This window comes from Oncorhynchus mykiss, chromosome 26 (assembly GCF_057628025.1).
Source record: "Oncorhynchus mykiss isolate SJ-2025 chromosome 26, ASM5762802v1, whole genome shotgun sequence".
Lineage (NCBI taxonomy): Eukaryota > Metazoa > Chordata > Actinopteri > Salmoniformes > Salmonidae > Oncorhynchus > Oncorhynchus mykiss.
In genome coordinates, this window is record NC_143047.1 from 25,538,461 (window position 1) to 25,563,701 (window position 25,241).

General features: G+C 41.4%; 1 protein-coding gene across 1 annotated transcript; it reads right to left on the bottom strand.

The window, feature by feature from the left end:
- Positions 1–936: 936 nt before the first annotated feature.
- Positions 937–24,606, bottom strand: LOC110506691 (signal peptide, CUB and EGF-like domain-containing protein 2). The gene is made up of 23 exons (XM_090221641.1): positions 24,459–24,606; positions 23,835–24,036; positions 22,632–22,757; positions 22,387–22,521; positions 19,856–19,981; positions 19,627–19,743; positions 18,665–18,754; positions 17,915–18,031; positions 13,077–13,199; positions 11,769–11,885; positions 11,354–11,476; positions 10,778–10,894; positions 10,396–10,485; positions 10,080–10,202; positions 8,914–9,084; positions 8,340–8,546; positions 5,085–5,255; positions 4,149–4,316; positions 3,696–3,857; positions 3,242–3,439; positions 2,751–2,903; positions 2,483–2,562; positions 937–2,294 (listed from the first exon to the last, which is right to left on the bottom strand). The coding sequence occupies exons 2-23, from the start codon at positions 23,920–23,922 to the stop codon at positions 2,148–2,150; spliced, it is 2,949 nt and encodes a 982-aa protein (XP_090077767.1). The 5' UTR covers positions 23,923–24,036; positions 24,459–24,606; the 3' UTR covers positions 937–2,147.
- Between the last annotated feature and the right edge of the window lie 635 nt (positions 24,607–25,241).

Consider the following 25,241-nt stretch of genomic DNA (forward strand, 5'->3'; position numbering starts at 1 on the left):
CCTTAGATTATTTTATAGTGTATAAAATCTCATAAACCTGTGTTGACAGCCAGAACTTATTTTTTGGCGTTTATCAAACAACCATACGACGAACCATGGCGGAGTTAGTGCCGAAAAAAAGACGCCATTACTATTTCTCTTTATAAAGTTGAAATGTAAAAGGTTAAGGCACAGATAGAACAATGAGACATATTTTACCGGATGTGATGAGATCGATTTTGGCCGACAATCTGCACATTTTCTCATCGATTAAACATGTTATCTCAATACAGTTTTATGTTCCCAAACTTAAAATATGTTATGCAGACTTTATCCATTGCCATTGTTGTAAGAAACCGTATCGTTTAGGAGTGCAAAGGTGAATTGAGTTATTGCGCACTTGCGTTCCCTAACGGAAATATGCAGAGGTCAATAGGATCTCCCTAACTCGTGCTTGGCCATGGACAACTCCTTGCTTGTTCTCCCCGCAATTACTTATTTGTTCCAACAAGCTGTGGTCTTGGTTAAATTATACAAATCTTTGGTTAGGGTAGCCTCATCGCGAACCAGGCTTCCGGTGACAACAACGTGATTTTGGAGGTATGGCAACGCGAGACTAGGGTAAGTGTAGGGGTAGGGACGTCCCAAGGACGCCGAATAGCACTAACCCTTCTGTTTTCTTACAGTGTCTCTGATTTCCCAATGTCTTTGATACAGCGCTGAAAATATAATCATTGTACATTTTTAGGAATTACAATAGGTGACAGCGTGGCAGGCAATATTTTTTGTTTAATTCAAGAGCAAAAACAATTAGAACTAACTGAACACAATAACTCATGTTATAGAGCCTATATAAAAAACTAAATAATTAATGTATTATTTTGATTTGGACAATGTTGTTGCTTATATTGAAAATAGCATATCAGAAAGCAAAAGAAGTAAAGCAAAAGCACAATATTATGTTTATTTGATTTATTTACAACATGTTATATGTACAAATTTAAATATAGACATACATTTATTTGCTAAGTCATAAGTGAATAGAGCAATTCTATTTCACAAACCTCTCATTCCATATCTGGAATGTTTAATCTAACTTTCTCCCCCTCATATTGCTCTACATTTCTAGTCACACCACTCAATAATCTCACTTCTATGAGTAGTGAAATGTAGTCTTTGGTCTCTAGTCTTGATCCATGGGCATTTGTTGTTCTCTCAAAGCCCAGTGGCATGGAATATTCACTGTCGGGTCATTTATTAAGTAAAGCCATGTTTTCAGGACAGTGGAAAACGCTAACATTAATTTGAGGCAGCGATAATACAGGTTGTGAGCTACTGCACACGTGTCAGGAATGCAGTTAACTACAATACGTTAACATTTTCATCTAATACTTTTTACACAATATACAATACATTCATAAGGATCATTTATTTTGTGGTATCACTACATTCTTTGTAGTGCTTTAAAGTTCCCACCATAAGGTCACATTTGTGCTATATTCTTTTCTCATATTCAGGCATATTTCTGTCAACAATTCTGATCTAAATGTGAAACATTACTTTAATAATGTATGTTATAGGTATACATTATGTGGTTGACATATAGCATAAACCTCAGTTAACTTTTTATACATAATCAAGAGTCTTTTCTCATCCGCTTTCTACGCTATTGGTGAATGTTCCGTTTACCATAATTATTTTCAAGATGTTGTTGTTACACCATTATGAAAATCAAAGCTTTCATGAATTTAAATGCTAACAATCAAATCAGCTTACCACTTCAAGCATTATTCCTGAGAATGAAAGTTTAAAATCAAAAGGAAAAGACAAAGTCTGTCTAAACGTTGCAATGCTCACACACAGGAGTGTATGGAAGAATCAGAGATAGATGTGGTATCGAAGTACAAAAAACTTCGCTCTAGAATGTAGACCAGATGTGATAGCGGGAGCTGCCACTTGTCTGCACCATGACAGTCCACTACCCACCTATTCCCAGAAGGTCCAATTGAAGTCCATTTGAGGAAAGTGTCCGAGTCCATCTCTCTTAGTCAACTCTAGCCTCAGTCAGTCTCTGTACAGACAGGAGAAGTAAAGGACTATTTTCTAGGGAGTAACTGGTAGAAGCGTTTTCTGAGATATCCACAAAGCAACTTGATGAGAGTGCCTTCTTAAGGGCGAAGGAATCTCAAGACTTTGGAACGTAGAAATCGGATGAAGGATTTGGGGAACATTTCTCTTGACTCCTGTGCTGTGTAGTTGAAGAAGTTCTGTGGGTGGGCCAATACATCAAACAGTGCCTTCATAAGCTTCTTGTCCTGAGAAGAGAATGTAAACCAAAAATTAGTACAGACTAGAATTCAATCTGAGACAGAGCCAGCAATCATCTGACATTTTCAGTTGGTGCTCAAGTGAAGTTTGCATCCTGAATTTCTTATTGTGTCCACAAGAGGGTAGTATATGGCAGACAAAATATTTTTTCACAGGAAATACATGAAATCTTTACCTTGAGAATTTCTTGGTGATTTTCAGAGGCATATAATCTTCCATCTCTGACTATGTCTTCGATGAGTTCCTGGTAGTCCTCTGAAACATATATCATATATAAACATACCCAAGAGTATATTTCTATATTATTTGTGCAATTGGAAGTAGGTGATATATATACAGACTTAAAATTCCCCAAAAATTACATTTCACAGACACTTGATCCATTTTATTTAAGCATGTGTAAATTAAATGTCAATATTTCCACCAATAAGGATGTCTCTTACCGTCATAGGTCACATAAGGGACTTGGAAGCCCTTCCCACTGTTCCCTTCATTCGATTTAAACTTTATCCACAGCCTCTTGGAGCGGGAGGTGAAGGCAATAGGCCGTTCATAGGTCTGGCAGGTCTCATAGGTCGTCACAGAGTTGGAGAGAGCTGTGAATTGAGGATATGGTCATATTATGACAAATCAAACACTAGCACCATTCATTACTCAAAAAGTGGCAAGATCTAATGGTCTATTAGAAGCCCATAGTAACCCCCATGATCTCTGAGAGGTGCTATCCTATTATGCAGAACCTCCTACCAACACTGCCACCATCTTATAATTCTTTAGACATTCATCACCAACATCTGGTCACCTGCAGTGAAATCACATTAATACTGTAGCACCCTGATAACACCCAGTCACCTAACAAGCTCTAACCTCCAACACGACACACAGAAAAGACAGACGCATGCATGCACGCACACACAGAAAAACAAACACTCACAGCTCTTTCTCATGACCAGGTAGTCTCCACACTCATCCTCGATGGGGAGGAAGATCTCTGGGACCACGATGAGGATTCTGCGCTTGGGCGGTGGGTTGATGGTCCAGGTGCACTCGATGTTGGCTGGGTAGTTCCCTGGGTAGTTGGGAGACTCGATGTAGCCAGTGAAATCTCCCATCTCTCCACCACAGTGTCTGTCTGTGAGGTGACAGGATAGTGTCAAATAGTTTATGCTGCCTTGGTGCTGCGACGCTAATTATCTACAGTAGCATCCCAAAGCAGGACAGGAGCAATATTTATTTGAGCACAGTAGAGAAACCTGCATGTAGTTTTAGTTTACTCTGTGTGTAGCCATTAAATACATTTAAAGTGTGAAGCCATTAACACACAAATACATAGACATTCACGCACAAACGTACGCACACACAGACAACTCTTGTGTGAACATACATACTTTTGCACTGCATGATGTTGGTAGAGCCGTCAAAGTCGGTGGTGGTATTTCCTGGGCAGGAGATGCAGTAATTCTGACCAAACTCCATCTGATACGTCCCCATGGGACAACGGATACATCGGTGTGTGCTAGTGTTGTAGTAATGTCCCGGTGAACACTGGACTACAGGAGCAGAATGGAGTGTACCACGGTTTAGCACCTCACAAACACCAACATACAATAACATAAACCAATGTAGTATATTTCCATAAAACAGAAACTGCAGGGGAGTTTCCTTAAAGATCCAGAGTCTTCCAAATAACACCCCATTCCCTATATAGTGCACTACTTTAACCAGGGTCCATAGGGCTCTGTTCAAAAGTAATGAATTATGTAGGAAATAGGGTGCAATTTGGGACGCACCCCCAGAATTTACAGGCATAACTAAATGGGATGGATAAGCTGACCCCTCACCTTTGGTCTCACACTCCTGGAAGGACACGGCACCATTGTGTTTGGTGACCAGGTTTCCTCCACAGTGGAAACAGGAAGTGCGCCCCACCTCTGGCTGGTAGGTACCCAGGGGACAGGGCAGACAAGGGATGAAGCCATCATGGGAGAACTGACCAGGGGGACATTGACCTGGGAAAACAACAGAGGATTGATCAGAGGGACACTTGTTTCACTCAGTCTGCTCAAAGCAACATTCCCATTGTACATGTGGTCATTTAGCAGACAGACATTCTTATCCAGAGCGACTTAAAGACGAGCACTCTACCACAATAAGACTAAGGCCAGGAGAGCAGATGTCAGTGGAGTGATGTAACGCAAGGACATTATCTACCATGGAACAACCTCTCTCATATCTCCTGACTGACTTGAACAAACTGTCTCTCCCCATAGCTCTTTTTTGTTTAGTCTATTGGTGGGGAAAGCAGGAGATGGGATCTGTGGCTTAGCCACAAATAGGCTGGGATAACAGTGTTTGGGGGGGTGAAAACATGGTGGCCCCTTCTTCTCTTTATTCAGGAGTGGGCAGAGGCCGGGTGTGGCAGTTTAATTCAAACAGGGCTTGAATGTTCAGAGTTCTTACACGACTTTATACAAAACAGAACATCTGCCTGTGGGGAGATTTTGATCAGGGTATCACTTCTTCCTGTGTATTTCATATATACTCATAACAGGATGTGATTCTGACTGGGAGACTAGATTAAAGATCACTTTTTTAAAAGATCAAACCATGAGGGAAAACTATGCCAAGGTCTTTGATGGAGCTCAGTGTATTTTGCTGCAGTTATCTTTATGATTATGATAGTTGAGTAAGTAAGTATCTAAGGTGACTCACATCTCCTGTCTGGTGCACAGTTAGGATACATATGATTACTCATATCCTCAACTTTTGAGCCTTACCTCCACACTCAGAGATATTCCGCGCCCCAACCGACCTGGGGCTTCCTCTCACCTCTGGCCCTGGGCAGGCCTCGCAATAATTCTTCCCCTCTTCATCTTGGTACATTCCAGCTGGACACAGAACACACCTTCCCTGATCCCTGTCATAGTACGTTCCAACAGTGCAGCTCACTAGCAAAAGGTAGAAGAATGAGGCAGATTGGCTAGATAATAGACACACACACACACACAAACACACACACACACACACACACACACACACACACACACACACACACACACACACTGGCATTCAAGCCCACCACTGTTAAAAAGGCATTGCAAATCAACCTGATGCAGCTATGCAAAAATAAAGACATAAGAGCACTGAGCTGCTCTCCAGATGCCTTTGCGTCCCACATTACAAGCTCTTACACTTCACATAACACCGGTGTGCATTGGGGAAAGAACTCTACATACCATCCTAAGCACCCTCACCTCTACCAAAGCACACACAGAGCCAGTCAAAATGAGTGTTTGTCTGTTATCTCACAAGAGCGTGCAAAGCCTGATTACAGGGATGCACACCATCAGCTTTCATTTTCCCCTTTTCATGTTTTACTTTGTAGAACAACGTCTCTAATTTATGTTTGAATTATTGTGTGTGTCTGGTGATGTCAAGAACTTCTTAAAGGGGGAAATGACATCTAATCATCTCACTGAACAGAGAGCAGTGAAGTGAAACCATTTTGCGTTTTCATAAAAAAATATCCCTCAGGACAATCTAAGAAAGAAGAGCTTTTCAGGAGAGAACCATCCATAATGAGTTAATGAGGAACACACAAAGCCTTTAACACACATCCATTATATGTGCCTTAGCAACTTGATTTTCTTTGAGAAAGAAAATGTCATTCTCTCAAGAGCAGTTCATTTTTTCTGCCTTTTGTTTATCCTGAATGACCATGAGGAGCCACCGTCTCGTTGTCTCCACCAGCTTTTATTTGATGGAGAGAGCGAGAGAAGAGAAGAGTGAGAGAGAGAAAAAACATTGAAGCCTTTCAAATGCAGAGGCAATTCTATAGAGTCCTCGAAATGATGCCCCCAAAGAGGTTTAAAAGACCTTTCACCTCTATTCAAGTATTTGATGACATAGGCAAACACTATGGTATCACAATGGTAAGGAGCTGAACCCAATAAAAGGGGTCAGAGTTCTGAATCCACCCATTCTGCCTGTCCCAATCACTTCTTGCGCCTATCAAGCAGAGGCCCAAACAGCTGATGCTAATTAATTCCCATGGTGTCGCTGAAGTCAATTCTCCGCAGCAGTTTAGTGGATGGGGTCATGCAGAGTGGCCCTGACTGAGGGGGGATATAAGCACTCAAACTCCCAGCTTGAATCAACAGCACTTCCTAATCATCTCCCATGTTAAAACGAACATGCACTATTTTACGTAACAGAGATCAGGAGAATACTTGTACACTACACACTGGCAGAAACTAAAGTCCAACAGATTCTTATACCGGGTTGAGGCATACGGAAATGTAAATGTTGTTGATCAATCATGAATGACTTAGAATGAAAATAAAAATCTGATCACATCACACATATGAGATATTTCACAGGTTGGTTTATTGGAATACTGCCGTGTACTATATAATGTGATTCAAAACTTTCACAATTTGGTTTGAGAGAATGAGCGCTAGATATTTTAAAAGTCAGGAATAAGAAGGCATTGCTTTTCTCTCAGTACTAGTGAGGCTGAGGCTGTGTTGTTGTGGAGGATTTCTCTCCCCACTGAAGCAGTGAGAACCAGCCCCAACTGGATTTACAATGCAGTGGGCAAACTGAAAGGGTTAAACTGCACTTAGTGAGCTAAGCCAGGGGTGGAGGGAAAAATAGAGCTCCATTATAGAGCTGGGGGTTACGGCTCCCTTTCAGCCCCACTTCCAAATTACATGTCTACACCCCTGCTTGTCCACTGGTCTGCTTAATGATCATCTGAAACTAACTGCAGTGTGGGAATCCCACACTCTGGTAACTTTACTCTCCTGAGTTTTTTTGTTTGTTTAAGACTTATGATTTACTTATGAGGTAAGTAGCTGATTTGAAACATAAAAACAACAAGCAACAAAGCTACAAAGCTAAATCAACATCTAAGGGTCATTTGAATCCAGCATAAAATGTTAGTATCCTGTTATTTGGGGGCAGAAAAAAACAGACACCAGTGAGAGTCCTCTTTGCTGGGGATACCTTGGATTAAGAGATGCTTGGTTTGTAAAACAATTAGACATTTCTGCCAAAGATGATTAAGTTTCATGATGTTTCCCTCTTGTGTGAAAATCAATACATTTAAACAGCTATGGGCAGTCTTTATTCTTAAAATGCTATAAGAACCAGAATGGATCAAACAACATCCTTCCCCCACTCAATCCCCTCCATCCTCACCCACTCAACCCCCTCCATCCTCACCCACTCAACCTCAATAAGGACAGGGGTTATGAGAGGAGAGCTCTGGATCAAGACAGAGGCAGGCTAGAACAGCTTTGAGAGGTCGGTCTACAATAGTCTTCAGACCCCTTAAATATGGTGGCTTGGGTCAGATTCAAACAGGGGCTCTAGAGGTAGAAGACCAATCATGGACAGAAAACTGACCGTCTTCTACTGACCACACTGAGACAGACAGGCAGAATGCAGCAGCAGGCAGTAGGCTTACTATGCTTACTGTGAGGCCCTGAACTGGGGGCACTCAGCTCTCTGCTCCCCTCCCCTCCGCCAGAGAAAACACATGCCAGCCTCCTTTCCACTGCTGATGTTGACAAGGTGCCATTAAAGCTAATGGAATTTTCCTCCATTATGGCTGTAAAACGAAATAGGACCAGCGGCAACAACAGCAAAAGCTAGTGGCTGCCATCACACCTTCTGTTGCACTTTATCCCACGGAGATGCTGGAAGATGTCCTCGCTCTGCAAGCCAGCCAACAACAGGCTCTCTTTTCTCCGCATACCAGCTCATTACAGCATGTCTGCACCCAAATATGGCAGTCATCTGGCCGACACCTGCTCCAAATCCAATCATTAAACCAACCTGTCTAAATATATCTTTCTGGCATGGCTATGACTATGAGCTGCTCTGTGTGGGAGCCAGGACTAGACTCCAGGGGTGTCTCAGATACAGGCAGAAACAGATACAGGTAGATGCTCAAGATGCTACTAATTTTATACATACATATATACCTATATCTTATGATACTCAGAACACTCAAGATGCTCACTCACCACACTTCCTGTCCACCAGCACTTGTCCTTTCCCACAGTGTTCCGGCAGGTCCACCGGCCACGCCAGCCTCTTGGCCAGCTCGTAGTTAGAGCCAGCGAAGTGGAGGTGGAACTGCTCCCGGTGGATGGACTTCCTCAGGGTACGGATAGTCTTCCTTAGCCTCTTCTCTGAGCGCCGGCGCACACAGCCCAGGTCACAGCTCTCTGCTGAGAGAAACACCAGATACCAAAACTGTCCTCGCAACGCAATGAGACCACAATACACACTCAAACAAAACCACACAAACATACAGTACTAAAATAGACAGACACACATACTTCTGTACATATCCATTCCAACACACAGACACCACAGACAGACATTTGATCAATCATTTGCTCCCTCAGAATACAAGGGAAACCTCCAAACCTACACCTTCCCCAAAGATCCCACCACCTCAAAACGCCACATCAAAACAGGAGATACTTTAACATGTTTGGCTTGTAAAGTGATGTAAAATCAAGAGCAGAGAGAGAAACAGGAAGCAGAGTGTCAGCCAGAGGACTGGGGTCACGGCAGGGCAGAGAGACCAACCTGTTACCTCCTCTAGGTTCACATCCAACTCAAACTCAGCCGTGATGGAAGAGCCCTCCTCCTCGTAACCCGCCTTCCTGCCGTGGCGGCTCCGCATCCGGGGGCCAGACGAGCTGCAGCGCAAGCGCACATAGCTGAACTGGACGTTCTCCGTGAAGGGGGACTTGCTGTCTGTGGACACGACCAGCCACACAGGACATGGACACGCACAAACACATGCATGCACGGAGACAAACACACATGCATGCACGGAGACAAACACACACACACATGCATGCACGGAGACAAACACACACACACACACACGCATGCACAGAGATAATCACACATGTTACTGAATAACTATATGGTCCACAACTGTAGCAGGATAAAACTTAACTGCAATGTCATAACACTTCAATCTAAGGAGATTATATCCTTTGTGTTTTTTTTACCTTTATTTAACTAGGCAAGTCAGTTAAGAACAAATTCTTATTTTACAATGACGGCCTACCCTGGCCAAATCCTCCCCTAACCTGGACAACGCTGGACCAATTGTGCACCGCCATTTCGGACTCCCGATCACGGCTGGTTGTGATACAGCCAGGGATCGAACAAGGGTCTGTAGTGATGCCTCTAGCACTGAGATCCAGAGCCTTAGACCGCTGTGCCACTCGGGAGCCAAGTACTGATGTTCAAGTACTGATGTTTCTAATCATTCTTTAAAAAGCAGTGACATCTCTGTGTATCCGGTTAAACATGCACTCTTTCCCCCCTGCTCTTTTTGTTGCCTTTGGACAGGGGGGTAACGAGAGGAGAGTGGGAAAAGCTCCCTTTTTATTTGAACACCATGCCGGAACCCATTGGTGAAAGAAATGCATCCAACAATCGGAACTGCGTTTGGTTGATGGCTAGGTAGGGCCCAACTGAAAGGCATGCTATAGCTAATTACATTTTCCCCTGTCACTGCCGGACAATGTGCAGTGTTGAGACAATAAAAACACTTCAGACCGCACCCCCCACGTATTTCTTTCATATTTAGCTCACTCTCCGTTTACTTTCATCTAAGCAGCCTCGAGGTCAGGTCCCTGTTATCAAGTTCGTTGCATGATATGTAGGCAGTGCCAGGTTAATCTGCATTGTTTTAATGAATGAGGAGCTGTTGGACTTGTTAGAAACCGTTGTACCTGAGTGAGCTGCGTTCAGGCTCTCCTTCAGTCTCTCTTGACTACGTTTCAAGTTGCACATTCCTGTGCCAGATTTAAAAGTGGCTGTGGTCTTAATTCGCAGGACACTTGACATTTCTGGTCCTACGGTACAAAGGAAATAATAGCAAATTGTTAACCTTTGATAAAAATGAAAAATCCCTTGACTTCCATATGTCTGTAAATGAAAATGTGAATACTGAAGACTTGATTTGGTATGACGTTGTTGTGTTTCTGGTTGTTTAGGTCAGGCTGGAGTGACAGAGGCTGATGCAGACCTGTGATGGTGTGTACTTGCCCAAGCAATACGAGCCACTTCCATTCCTTTGTGCTCCAGCCAAGCAGGGCAGAGGCATTCCACAGGTCACTGTATAAGAATCCTCCGTCCCTGTAAACGCACACAGGGGCATGAGACAGGCCACCAAAGACAAAAGGCAGAGCCACAAAAGGCCCGGTTGCCAAAAACAAACAGACGGGTGCTGGAACATGAGACAGCGCTGCTCTGCAGACTGATAGTAGTAGTAACTCAATTTCTGTCCCAAATTGTACCCTATTTCCTGTATAGGGCACTACCCTTGACCAGAGCCATGTGGGCCCTGGACAAAAGTTGTGTAATTTAAAGGGAATAGGGTGCCATTTGGGATGCAGTCCAATAGTAGTAGTAGTAACTGATAACTCACCACTGGTGATGTGGACCTGGGACTGGCAGGTCAGGTAGCAGCGGTCACCTCCCTCCTGCCTGCTGCAGTTTAAGGTCGGTTTAGAGGGGGGCTTTGTTGCTGGGAAACCCTCTGCCTCTAGATGGAAACCATAACAAACTCACAGGTGAAGAGCAGACTTGGACCGTGGTAGGTAGGTAGACAGACAGACAGACAGACAGACAGACAGACAGACAGACAGACAGACATACAGACAGACAGACAGACAGACAGAGGAGGGTAGAAGTTGTGAGAAATTGTGGGAACAGAGTGAAACCTATCCAAGGAGACAAGAAGACAATGGGAACAGCAGCAATTGCCTTAATTCTGTTTTTGTCCTCAGTTTACAACCAAAGACCAGAGAGAAAGACAGAGCAGTAAAGACAAAGAGAAGAAAATAACTCAAAAGTATCTCCTGTTTTAGTCCCCAAAAGTTTCACAACATACATGTGGTATACAACCACTGATTTTATGTCAAACACTCCCTATGGGACAACTCAGGGAGTACCCACCCCAAACCTTCTAGAGCCCCCCAGGCCTGAAGGGGCACTGTCTTACCGATACAGTCTTTTTTGTTCCAATGTAGCTTATAACCAGGGTGGCAGTGGCACTCAAACCCACCCATGGTGTTCTCACAACCCTGCTCACAACCTCCATTGTTCACACTGCACTCATTTATATCTGAGGAGAAAGCAGGGAAAACATCCATATGTTATTCACAGCATCTCTCACCTCACCTCATTCACAAAGCATCCATTATTTTTTCTGCAAAAACTACTAAAAACACCACAATGAACTATTCAGAAGGGTGTGAAATGTTGTAGATGGTACCAAAGCCCTTTCACCATAGGCATAATACCCTATACACATTAGTTTACAGAAAACCCAAACATGAACTATTCAGAATGGTGTCAAAGCCCTTTCCCCATACCATAAGTATAATACCCCATAAGCATTCGTTTTATAGTCTTACCTCCACAGTGGGCCAGTCCATACAGGGTGTACCCTTTGTTGCAAACACACTCAAAACCACCAGGGGAGTTCACACACGTGTGACCACATGTCCTTTCGAAATAACACTCGTCTATATCTGTCATTAAAAGCAGAGGGATATTCTTTTTCAATTTAAGGTAGTAGAAATTGGAGTTTTAAATGGTACAGCATGGTATCACTAGGTGATGAATTGTGGCATTGTCTTTTGATAGTTAAGGGTAGAGACAGCAGCATCTTAATGACAGGTTGTATCAGAGGGATGAAATCAGTTTGTACTAAACGTTAAGCTTTAAAATAGCACATGTTAAGGATCTTCAGAGGAATCCTTCAAGTCAATACTGGCAAACCGTTCAGCCTCCCACCCTCTCTGTCTTATCTTCCAGCAGCACCTACACAGAACAACAGCTCAGTATACTGTGCTGTCCCAGCCCCTTCCCCAGATGTAGGGCAGACAGGCAAGAGAGTGAAGAGAAGAGGCCTACCCTGGAAGGAGAGTGAAGGGAAGAGGCCTACCCTGGCAGGAGAGTGAAAAGAAGAGGCCTACCCTGACAGGAGAGAGAAGAGAAGAGGCCTACCCTGGCAGGAGAGTGAAGAGAAGAGGCCTACCCTGACAGGAGAATGAAGAGAAGAGGCCTACCCTGACAGGAGAGTGAAGAGAAGAGGCCTACCCTGACAGGAGAGTGAAGAGAAGAGGCCTACCCTGAAAGGAGAGTGAAGAGAAGAGGCCTACCCTGAAAGGAGAGTGAAGAGAAGAGGCCTACCCTGTCAGGAGAGTGAAGAGAATAGGCCTACCCTGACAGGAGCGTGAAGAGAAGAGGCCTACCCTGACAGGAGAGTGAAGAGAAGAGACCTACCCTGACAGGAGAGTGAAGAGAAGAGACCTACCCTGACAGGAGAGTGAAGAGAAGAGGCCTACCCTGACAGGAGAGTGAAGAGAAGAGGCCTACCCTGACAGGAGAGTGAAGAGAAGAGACCTACCCTGACAGGAGAGTGAAGAGAAGAGGCATACCCTGACAGGAGATTGAAGAGAAGAGGCCTACCCTGACAGGAGAGTGAAGAGAAGAGACCTACCCTGACAGGAGAGTGAAGAGAAGAGACCTACCCTGACAGGAGAGTGAAGAGAAGAGGCCTACCCTGACAGGAGCGTGAAGAGAAGAGGCCTACCCTGACAGGAGAGTGAAGAGAAGAGGCCTACCCTGACAGGAGCGTGAAGAGAATAGGCCTACCCTGACAGGAGCGTGAAGAGAAGAGGCCTACCCTGACAGGAGAGTGAAGAGAAGAGGCCTACCCTGACAGGAGTGCTCGTCAGTAAGCAGCTTGAAGCCCTTCCAGCAGTTACACTCAAAGCTGCCGATGGTGTTCCTGCAGAAGTGGTCGCAACCGCCGTTGTGCAGCTCACACTCATTATTGTCTGTGAGAGGCAAATTATAAAACTGTTATTATTCAGACAGACATACACTCCTCTCCATACATATTTGGACAGAGAAGCCATTTTTTATGTCTCTATACTTAGGAGACGGTATATAATGTCAGCTTTTATTTGAGGGTATTTCGATACATATCTGTTTTACCGTTTAGAAATGAAAGCTCTTATGTATCTAGTCCCCCCATTTAAATAAGTCATAAGTATATCACTTTTAGTGTGTTAAAGTTGTCAAAAGGTTAGCATTTGGTCTCATATTCCTTGCACGCAATGACTACATCAAGTTTTGCAGTTTGTTTTGGTTGTGTTTTAGGTTATGTTTTGGTTGTGTTTTAGGTTATGTTTTGGTTGTGTTTTAGGTTATGTTTTGGTTGTGTTTTAGGTTATGTTTTGGTTGTGTTTTAGGTTATGTTTTGGTTGTGCTTTAGGTTATGTTTTGGTTGTGCTTTAGGTTATGTTTTGGTTGTGCTTTAGGTTATGTTTTGGTTGTGTTTTAGGTTATGTTTTGGTTGTGTTTTAGGTTATGTTTTTGTTGTGTTTTAGGTTATGTTTTGGTTGTGTTTTAGGTTATGTTTTGGTTGTGTTTTAGGTTATGTTTTGGTTGTGTTTTAGGTTATGTTTTGGTTGTGCTTTAGGTTATGTTTTGGTTGTGTTTTAGGTTATGTTTTGGTTGTGTTTTAGGTTATGTTTTGGTTGTGTTTCAGGTTATGTTTTGGTTGTGTTTTAGGTTATGTTTTGGTTGTGTTTTAGGTTATGTTTTGGTTGTGTTTTAGGTTATGTTTTGGTTGTGCTTTAGGTTATGTTTTGGTTGTGTTTTAGGTTATGTTTTGGTTGTGCTTTAGGTTATGTTTTGGTTGTGCTTTAGGTTATGTTTTGGTTGTGCTTTAGGTTATGTTTTGGTTGTGTTTTAGGTTATGTTTTGGTTGTGTTTTAGGTTATGTTTTAGGTTATGTTTTGGTTGTGTTTTAGGTTATGTTTTGGTTGTGTTTTAGGTTATGTTTTGGTTGTGTTTTAGGTTATGTTTTGGTTGTGTTTTAGGTTATGTTTTGGTTGTGTTTTAGGTTATGTTTTGGTTGTGTTTTAGGTTATGTTTTGGTTGTGCTTTAGGTTATGTTTTGGTTGTGCTTTAGGTTATGTTTTGGTTGTGTTTTAGGTTATGTTTTGGTTGTGCTTTAGGTTATGTTTTGGTTGTGTTTTAGGTTATGTTTTGGTTGTGTTTTAGGTTATGTTTTGGTTGTGTTTTAGGTTATGTTTTGGTTGTGTTTTAGGTTATGTTTTGGTTGTGTTTTAGGTTATGTTTTGGTTGTGCTTTAGGTTATGTTTTGGTTGTGCTTTAGGTTATGTTTTGGTTGTGCTTTAGGTTATGTTTTGGTTGTGTTTTAGGTTATGTTTTGGTTGTGTTTTAGGTTATGTTTTAGGTTATGTTTTGGTTGTGTTTTAGGTTATGTTTTGGTTGTGCTTTAGGTTATGTTTTGGTTGTGTTTTAGGTTATGTTTTGGTTGTGTTTTAGGTTATGTTTTGGTTGTGCTTTAGGTTATGTTTTGGTTGTGCTTTAGGTTATGTTTTGGTTGTGTTTTAGGTTATGTTTTGGTTGTGCTTTAGGTTATGTTTTGGTTGTGTTTTAGGTTATGTTTTGGTTGTGTTTTAGGTTATGTTTTGGTTGTGTTTTAGGTTATGTTTTGGTTGTGTTTTAGGTTATGTTTTGGTTGTGTTTTAGGTTATGTTTTGGTTGTGCTTTAGGTTATGTTTTGGTTGTGCTTTAGGTTATGTTTTGGTTGTGCTTTAGGTTATGTTTTGGTTGTGTTTTAGGTTATGTTTTGGTTGTGTTTTAGGTTATGTTTTAGGTTATGTTTTGGTTGTGTTTTAGGTTATGTTTTGGTTGTGCTTTAGGTTATGTTTTGGTTGTGTTTTAGGTTATGTTTTGGTTGTGTTTTAGGTTATGTTTTAGGTTATGTTTTGGTTGTGCTTTAGGTTATGTTTTGGTTGTGCTTTAGGTTATGTTTTGGTTGTGTTTTAGGTTATGTTTTGGTTGTGCTTTAGGTTATGTTTTGGTTGTGCTTTAGGTTATGTTTTGGTTGTGCTTTAGGTTGTGTTTTGGTTGTGTTTTAGGTTATGTTTTGGTTGTGTTTTAGGTTATGTTTTGGTTGTGTTTTAGGTTATGTTTTGGTTGTGTTTTAGGTTATGTTTTGGTTGTGCTTTAGGTTATGTTTTGGTTGTGTTTTAGGTTATGTTTTGGTTGTGCTTTAGGTTATGTTTTGGTTGTGTTTTAGGTTATGTTTTGGTTGTGTTTTAGGTTATGTTTTGGTTGTGTTTTAGGTTATGTTTTGGTTGTGTTTTAGGTTATGTTTTGGTTGTGCTTTAGGTTATGTTTTGGTTGTGTTTTAGGTTATGTTTTGGTTGTGTTTTAGGTTATGTTTTGGTTGTGTTTTAGGTTATGTTTTGGTTGTGCTTTAGGTTATGTTTTGGTTGTGTTTTAGGTTATGTTTTGGTTGTGTTTTAGGTTATGTTTTAGGTTATGTTTTGGTTGTGTTTTAGGTTATGTTTTGGTTGTGCTTTAGGTTATGTTTTGGTTGTGTTTTAGGTTATGTTTTGGTTGTGTTTTAGGTTATGTTTTGGTTGTGTTTTAGGTTATGTTTTGGTTGTGTTTTAGGTTATGTTTTGGTTGTGTTTTAGGTTATGTTTTGGTTGTGCTTTAGGTTATGTTTTGGTTGTGCTTTAGGTTATGTTTTGGTTGTGTTTTAGGTTATGTTTTGGTTGTGCTTTAGGTTATGTTTTGGTTGTGTTTTAGGTTATGTTTTGGTTGTGTTTTAGGTTATGTTTTGGTTGTGTTTTAGGTTATGTTTTGGTTGTGTTTTAGGTTATGTTTTGGTTGTGTTTTAGGTTATGTTTTGGTTGTGCTTTAGGTTATGTTTTGGTTGTGCTTTAGGTTATGTTTTGGTTGTGCTTTAGGTTATGTTTTGGTTGTGTTTTAGGTTATGTTTTGGTTGTGTTTTAGGTTATGTTTTAGGTTATGTTTTGGTTGTGTTTTAGGTTATGTTTTGGTTGTGCTTTAGGTTATGTTTTGGTTGTGTTTTAGGTTATGTTTTGGTTGTGTTTTAGGTTATGTTTTAGGTTATGTTTTGGTTGTGTTTTAGGTTATGTTTTGGTTGTGCTTTAGGTTATGTTTTGGTTGTGCTTTAGGTTATGTTTTGGATGTGTTTTAGGTTATGTTTTGGTTGTGCTTTAGGTTATGTTTTGGTTGTGCTTTAGGTTATGTTTTGGTTGTGCTTTAGGTTGTGTTTTGGTTGTGTTTTAGGTTATGTTTTGGTTGTGTTTTAGGTTATGTTTTGGTTGTGTTTTAGGTTATGTTTTGGTTGTGTTTTAGGTTATGTTTTGGTTGTGCTTTAGGTTATGTTTTGGTTGTGTTTTAGGTTATGTTTTGGTTGTGCTTTAGGTTATGTTTTGGTTGTGTTTTAGGTTATGTTTTGGTTGTGTTTTAGGTTATGTTTTGGTTGTGTTTTAGGTTATGTTTTGGTTGTGTTTTAGGTTATGTTTTGGTTGTGCTTTAGGTTATGTTTTGGTTGTGTTTTAGGTTATGTTTTGGTTGTGTTTTAGGTTATGTTTTGGTTGTGTTTTAGGTTATGTTTTGGTTGTGCTTTAGGTTATGTTTTGGTTGTGTTTTAGGTTATGTTTTGGTTGTGTTTTAGGTTATGTTTTAGGTTATGTTTTGGTTGTGTTTTAGGTTATGTTTTGGTTGTGCTTTAGGTTATGTTTTGGTTGTGTTTTAGGTTATGTTTTGGTTGTGTTTTAGGTTATGTTTTAGGTTATGTTTTGGTTGTGTTTTAGGTTATGTTTTACCCAATAGGAACCGAATGGTGAATAATATCTTCTGCCATTTTGGAGTCACTTTTAATGTAAGTAAGAATAGAAGACGTTTCTGAACACTTCTACATTCATGTGGATACTACCACGATTATGGATGATTAGGGGTGAGAAGAGTGAGTGAGAAGAGTGAGTGAGAAGAGTGAGAAGGTTACAGAGGCAGAAAGAACGATCTCACTCGTCGTTATTCATGATTCTTTCATGATTTTTCTTAATCATGGCATTAACAGGATTCATTTAGTATTCAGAAACTTCTTATTTACTCACTTAGAAAGAAAAGTACTCCAGTCATCATTCAACCATTCAGTTCCTGTTGGGCAAAACATAACCTAAAACACAACCAAAAGAAACTGCAAATGCATCCAACCAGTTTGTAAAGTCACAAGCTTGATGTGGTCATTGCGTGCAAGGAATATGGGACCAAGTACTAAACTTTTGACTATTTTATACACTGTAAGTGTATTCGTCCAAATTCTTCACATGGAGGGCATTTGTTACATAAACCTGACATTCTGTACTGTAGCCTCATATGAAACATTTGATCTCAAAACTAAAATGCTGGAGTATAGAGCCAAATGAAAAACGTTAGCTTCACTGTCCAAATACCTATGGAGGGGAGATGTGAAGCTTGTTAAATAAAAGTACATTGAACTGAATAATAAGAGATAGAGATGAAGATGGCCTGCCTCCAAAATGGCACCTATTCCCTATAAAGTGCATTACTTTTGACCAGAGCCCTATGGGCCCAGGTCAAAAGTAGTGCACTAAATAGGGAATAGAGTGCCATTTGTAACTCAGACTTAGAGATGGAGTTGAGGTTCTTGGTGGACGGCTGGTCTGACCTTTGCACGTCTTCCCGTCAGGCTGCAGAGTGAAGCCCACAGGGCAGCTGCAGCGTACCCCCGTGGATGTGTCCTTACACGTGGAGTCACACCCCCCGTTATTTACCGCACAGTTCTCTGAAAGGCCAGCGTGAATAGATTCAATGTCAACATGCTGCTGCTGTGTACTATACTGAATGAAGGGTTATAAAATGCCTATACATTATGTACTGTCGTTATAGAGCTATTGCCAAAGTCTGGTTTTTAACCCTACCAACAGACATTGAGTAGACAACAGCAGTAGTCCTAGACACTGAGCTAGCAACCCAGTCACATACATACAGTCAATACAGTGTTTTACTAGGTGTGAACATTGACACAGCACACCATGACTGACAGTGCTATACATTGGGCAACCCAACGCCATCCCCATCCTAAACGGAAGGAAAACATGTGAAATGTACCACACTGTCACAAAAGCATATTTTTCAGGGGAGGAATCGGCGGTGAGAAAGTGAGGGTCCATAGTCATTTCACAGTTTGCTCTAAAGCCTGTGGAATGCCTTGGTTTACTGGGCCTTGCTCTTCTCCCCTTTGAAAAACACCTCTGGCTGATTCCTGGCAGCATAACCCATGGTAACTAAAGTCATTCAAATAGTCCAACTGACAGAATCCTCTCAGTAGCTGAGTCTGTTTGGTTTTGTTATTTTAGTGTTGTAAAAGTATCAATGGGTAATAACAGTGGAATTTGTGCAATTATACAATTATTACCCATGAGCAGTCTGCGCTTGACACGTTTGTCCACCTCAGTGAAGGACGTGGCGTTGTGATCAGAGCTCTCAGTAGTTGTCTCGTCCCGCTCTGTAATACAGTCAGTGGGTGACGTGAGTAACAGTCAGTAACCTAACCAACAGAATACACGTAGATACATACACAGTGTTTTAGTCTAACTAAAATAAACACAAGTCAACATTTAAGAAAATGGTTTGCACCAAGTTGCCTCCTGTTCTGTTCTGTCTGCTGATGCACAGTAGCTGAATTGCCCAGTGCACACCTTGGTGGTCTGTAAGTGTAGTCTACCTCTCCTGGATGTTGTTCTGTGTTCCTCTCTGGAACCAGAAGCATGTTGACACCTAAGACATGCAGTTTGGCTGTCTATGCGTGTGTCAGATAAGACAGGAGATGGAAATGTGAGATGGAGCTGAAGAGAACTCAGTGATAATCCTGGACCCCACACACACAGTAGCGCCGCGGGAGAAACAGATACTACCCACAGGCCTACTGTGCGTCTCCTTCCTATCTGATGGCAGATGTTTATCATATCCACCATGTGCAAATGGAAGAAATACACACTCGCTATCAGGAGAGATGGCAAGCTCCTCAAAAGGATTGCCATTTCATCCACAGGCTCAAGATGTGATCCTTTAAACAGGTGAGTTTCAGTGGGGGAGAGTAACAAAAAGGAGAATGAAGAAGTGTACAGATGGAAATATCTAGAAGGATCCAGTCCATTTCACCATTGTTGACTAGGTAATCTGGTTTGCCATATGTGAAGATGCTTAAAGATAAGTACCAAATCAAATCAAATGTATTTATAAAGCCCTTCTTACATCAGCTGTCACAAAGTGCTGTACAGAAACCCAGCCTAAAACCCGAAAACAGCAAGCAATGCAATGCAGGTGTAGAAGCACGGTGTATGTAAGTAGGCCTGGATGTGGTTGGTCAGCACTTACCTACACAGGACCTGCCGTCAGGGTGCAGGGTGTACCTCACATGACACCTGCAGATGGGCCCCTGCTCCATGTCCTCGCAGGTGTGCTGGCAGCCCCCGTTACCATGGTTACAAGTCACTAGGCCAATGACACAAAACTTGGGTCACTTCCAAAGTTTAACTCATGTATTATCTAAACAAAACTCTTGGTTGAGCTGGCTAAACGATCAATCACAAAACTTCACACATACAGATGCAGCCTCTTTGGTTCTTGGCCAGCTCAAATCCTGGGCGGCACTCGCAGGCCACTCCTCCCTTGGGTGTCTCCTTGCAGATGTGAGCACAGCCATGCTCCTTATTCATACAGCTAAGGCCCTCTGGGAAAGAGAGGTTACACTTTACATTAGGTTTCTCCTATACCTGTGTAATAACACTGTAATTACACTACTCACAACAGTGTATTCACATGTTGTTACATATCGTACATGGTAATGAAATATAGAGGCAAAACAACTGACACTGCACAACACCAATGATGTCTGATGATAGATTATTGAAGCCCCCTGACTAGAAATCTGCCACAACCCTTTGGGGCATGGCCCAACAATAACACTTCCTAGAGAGGTGTACCTGTGGATGTATTTCAAGGCCTACCTTCAAACTCAGTGCCTCTTTGCTTAACATCATGGGAAAATCAAAAGAAATCAGCCAAGACCTCAGAAAAAAATTGTAGACCTCCACAAGTCAGGTTCATCCTTGGGAGCAATTTCTAAACACCTGAAGGTACCACATTCATCGATACAAACAATAGTACGCAAGTATAAACACAATGGGACCACACAGCCATCATACCGCTCAGGAAGGAGACGCGTTCTGTCTCCTAGAGATGAGCGTACTATGGTGCGAAAAGTGAAAATCAATCCCAGAACAACAGCAAAGGACCTTGTGAAGATGCTGGAGGAAACAGGTACAAAGGTATCTATATCCACAGTAAAACGAGTCCTAAATCGACATAACCTGAAAGGCCGTTCAGCAAGGAAGAAGCCACTGCTCAAAAACCGCCATAAAAAAGCCAGACTACGATTTGCAACTGCACATGGGGACAAAGATCATACTTTTTGGAGAAATATCCACTATTCTGATGAAACAAAAATAGAACTGTTTGGTCATAATGACCATCATTATGTTTGGAGGAAAAAGGGGGAGGCTTGCAAGCCGAAGAACACCATCCCAACCATGAAGCATTGGGGTGGAGGCATCATATTGTGGGGGTGCTTTGCCACAGGAGGGACTGGTACACTTCACAAAATAGATGGCATCATGAGGGAGGAAAAGTATGTGGATATATTGAAGCAACATCTCAAGACATCAGTCAGGAAGTTAAAGGTTGGTCGCAAATGGGTCTTCCAAATGGACAATGACCCCAAGACTACTTCCAAAGTTGTGGCAAAATGGCTTAAGGACAACAAAGTCAAGGTATTGGAGTGGCCATCACAAATTCCTGACCTCAATCCAATAGAACATTTGTGGGCAGAACTGAAAAAGTGTGTGTGAGAAAGGAGGCCTACAAACCCGACTCAATTACACCAGCTCTGTCAGGAGGAATGGGTCAAAAATCACCCAACATATTGTGGGGAGCTTGTGGTAGACTACCCAAAATGTTTGACCCAAGTTAAACAACTTAATGGCAATGCTACCAAATACTAATTGAGTCTATGTAAACTTCTGACCCACTGGGAATGTGAAAAGCTGAAATAAATAATTATCTCTACTATTATTCTGACATCTCACATTCTTAAAATAAATTGGTGATCCTAACTGACCTAAGACAGGGAATTGTTACTAGGATTAAATGTCAGGAATTGTGAGTTGCAAATCATAGCTTTCACCTGGATCATAGGATTCACCTGGATCATAGGATTCACCTGGTATGTCATGGAAAGAGCAGATATCCATAATGTTCTGTACACTCAGTGTGTATGGGAGTCAGAATCACACTATTATCTTCTATCCTAATACCATCATTGGCCTTTTCCCAGGTCACTGTAGAGAGCAGCTCCTTTATTCTTATGCTGCAACGGCTGAGTGGATGTGCTGGTAGGATTAGTAACTTTTCCAAGGGAAACCCAATGTAGTGAAAAACCTTAGGATCTCTTCATTGAATTTAGTGAGAATAAAACAACAATACTTGTGAGAGCTTTATTCTAATGTAAGACACAGGCCACAAAAGCCCAAGTGTTGCAGTTATTAACTTGTTTTGTTCTCCGGGACACGGGGCTCCTTTTCCCACAGCATGGGCCCTTTGGAGCCCAACTGCTCTAGATAATGCCCCAGAGAGGGGACCGATTTAACAGCTGTCATCCCTCATTGTGCTGTCAATCACACTCTTGTATGTGAACATTCGAGAATTAGCTCCATTATTCTCTGTCGTGCCCCTGACACGGCTTAGTAGTCTACCTTAACACGAAAAATATACACACACACATAGACTGAGACACAAACATACAGAAACATGCATGGACTGAGACACAACAGACATGTGTACACACACACACACGAATACACACACACACACACACACACACACAGACAGACACAGAGAGACACATACACACACACACACACACACACACACACACACAGACACACACACACACACACACACACACACACACAGACACAGAAACACAGACAGACACAGAGAAACACATACATACACACATTTGAAGGTGGGTAGAAGAGTTGGAAGCCATCACAGGGCAGGTATTCCAGGGGTACTCACCCACAGAGCGGTGGATACATGTGTGCTGGTTGTCACTGAGGAAGAAGCCCTCTTTGCAGCTGCACTCATAACTCCCCATGGTGTTGACACATGTATACTGGCACCCTCCATTGTTGAAGACACATTCGTCCACATCTGCAGGCAGAGCCAGGACATGACTTCTCAGAACAATGAAATAACGGGATGATTGTCAGACACTCAATAAATCAAATGTTGCTTACCTTATAGTTTGAAATGTATCTTACCTAGACAATTATGTCCATCGCGCGCTAAATTGAATCCATCATGGCAAGTGCAACGATAATTGCCTGGTATGTTGTTACATTCGTGTACACAGCCACCATTGTACTCAATGTCGCATTCATCAATGTCTAAGAAAGAGGAGTCAAGTCAAGATTGATGAATGTTTGCCATTTGAGCATTTAGCGGAAAAGGGTCCTTTCAAACAATGGGCCACATCATTTAAATAAAAGTCATGCATTATGCCAAGGTTTATGATATATAATCAAAATGTCATTGAAACTTGTCTTGGTAATCCATGGAACTCTTGGTCCAAAGAATTCAAATATGTCTCATATGATCCCAATACAAACATGAATGATGAAAGGAACAAGGAATTACAGAGGAGATAATAACCTTCAAAATGTTTACCGTGTGCCTTTAAAGCCTACTTAAGACGTGCACTTGTAAAAGGATTGGGTATTTTGACAAATAGCATCAATGTGACAGCAATCACGGTCACCTAATAATCTCCAGTTTACAATTGGCTCATTCATCCCCCTCCTCTCCCCTGTAACTATTCCCCAGGTCATTGCTGCAAATGAGAACGTGTTCTCAGTCAATTTACCTGGTAAAATAACGGATAAATAACAAATAAAATAAAAAATAAAATCACTTCCTTCTGCGCATGGATCCGGAGTTGAAATCCACATTATGGCATAAAATGTAACCAGAACAACATTTCGTTATGAATCTCAAAAATCTGTATTTTAGTAATGTACATTAGGATTGTGGGATTAACGTGCCCCTCATTAAATCCCCAATATTAAATTCAACACTGAATCATTTCCGTTAAATTGGTAAAAGTCTAATACACCGATTGATCCGATTGAACCTGATCAATTATTCCCAAAAGTGTTCAAGTTAAGAAAAAAGTCAGGACACATTCCTTATCATCGGTACATTTGTTATTCATTTTACCTGAAAACAAGTTAGTAGGTAGGATAAAACGTAGGACTTCATTAAAAAAAGCTAACAAACAAAAGAAATCCATCAAGTTCCAATTCCTACAATTGAAGCCAATACTGAGGGGGCAAAATATAAAAATGTAAACAAAATAAAGTCTGCCAAGCAGTTGGAAAGTATACATCCTTAGAAAACAACTACATGGGCGCAAACACTCTTATACAGCGTGCGTAAAAACGGTCTTTGAAACTCATAAAACGTACCTGGGTTCTCTAGAAGAGCTGCGCTTTGGCGAGTATTTAACAAGAGCAAAAACAAACAAAAGTCTCTTGCAATACAAATAGCTCCCATGGTGATATGATCCAAGTTTAGAGGTGTCCTGAAAAGGACGCGTTTGCTCTGAAGTCTTGACCAAGTGTCCGCCTCATTTTCATTCTAGCCTGTCAGTCGGCTTCACGAGTGGCTCTGGAAAGAGAAAGGAGTGTGTGTGTGTGTGTGTGTGTGAGAGAGAGAGAGAGAGAGAGAGAGAGAGAGAGAGAGAGATAGTGTCTGTTTCATTTTTAAACTTTTGTGAGTGTAATGTTTACTGTTGATTTCTGATTATTTATTTCACATTTGTTTATTATCTATTACACTTGGTTTTGCAATGTAAAAATGTTTCCTATGCCAATAAAGCCCTTTAATTGAATTTAGAGAGAGCGGGGAGAGAGAGACTACTGAAAACAGAAGCAATTGAGAATATTAGATTAGGCTGTATAACTGATTTTATAACCATAAACCTATAGCCTACAGTATTTTATATAGGCCTATGAAATGTGGAAAGGCTGGACGAAAAGAGCGGTTCCCGAAATATTCCTTAAAAGCCTGACTTTGTAAAATAAGTTTACCTCCGCAAATCTGCACCGTGCCCTGTTCTATGTTCTTTTTAATCCTCCTGTTGTATAAATAGGACAACTCTGAATGCCCAATCCTCGAAATAATGGTGGCCATAAAACTTGGCTGCTCCAGTCTTTGTCGGCAATCAAAGTGCCATCCTTTGAAATCCGTCTGTTTTGTGGAAATAGGAGCGCACGCACAGCTGCGTTGAAGCGCGCTCCTCTGTATCCAAGTGAATATAATTTCATTTAAAATCTAGGCCTAGGCTTTTGCAGCGTTCAAGTCATTTGGGAAACTCGGGACCTCCGATTAAAAAAATGAATGTCAATTATTTGCGCAGAGTTTACCGTTGGTTGATAATGCGATACTTCTCGTGTGGGAAACTAGGGTATCATCTTTCTACAACGAGTATGACGCGTTCACGTGCTAGTCGGAACTAGGAACCTCCCGAGTTAAAATTAACGTAAGTTATTTCAAATGAACGTAAATTACATGTTTAGAGCTTACTATTGGTTGATTCCTACACTCCCCAATTGGGAAACTCGGGATCATCCTTATACAACGAGTTAGCAAGTCTTACATTTCCGAGTTCTAACTAGCAAGTAAACGTGGTTTAAGCAAGTCGGATATTTTCCGAGATTCCGACCTGAGATGAACGGGACATTGACTAGGCAATCGACATTGGAACATGGATTTATGTCGCATTCATGTCATGTCGGAATATCGGGACGTCCGAGTTTAAATTAAAATAAATTATTTGCGTGGAGCTTCGTGTTAATTCATTGTGGTACCTT

Coding starts and splice junctions, on each gene's coding strand:
- LOC110506691 (XM_090221641.1), bottom strand. CDS start 23,922: ATGGGAGCTATTTGTATTGCAAGAGACTTTTGTTTGTTTTTGCTCTTG. Junction 10,486..10,777: donor CCAGGTCCACATCACCAGTG/GTGAGTTATCAG, acceptor GTGCGTTTACAG/GGACGGAGGATTCTTATACA. Junction 8,547..8,913: donor GAACCTAGAGGAGGTAACAG/GTTGGTCTCTCT, acceptor TGTTTCTCTCAG/CAGAGAGCTGTGACCTGGGC.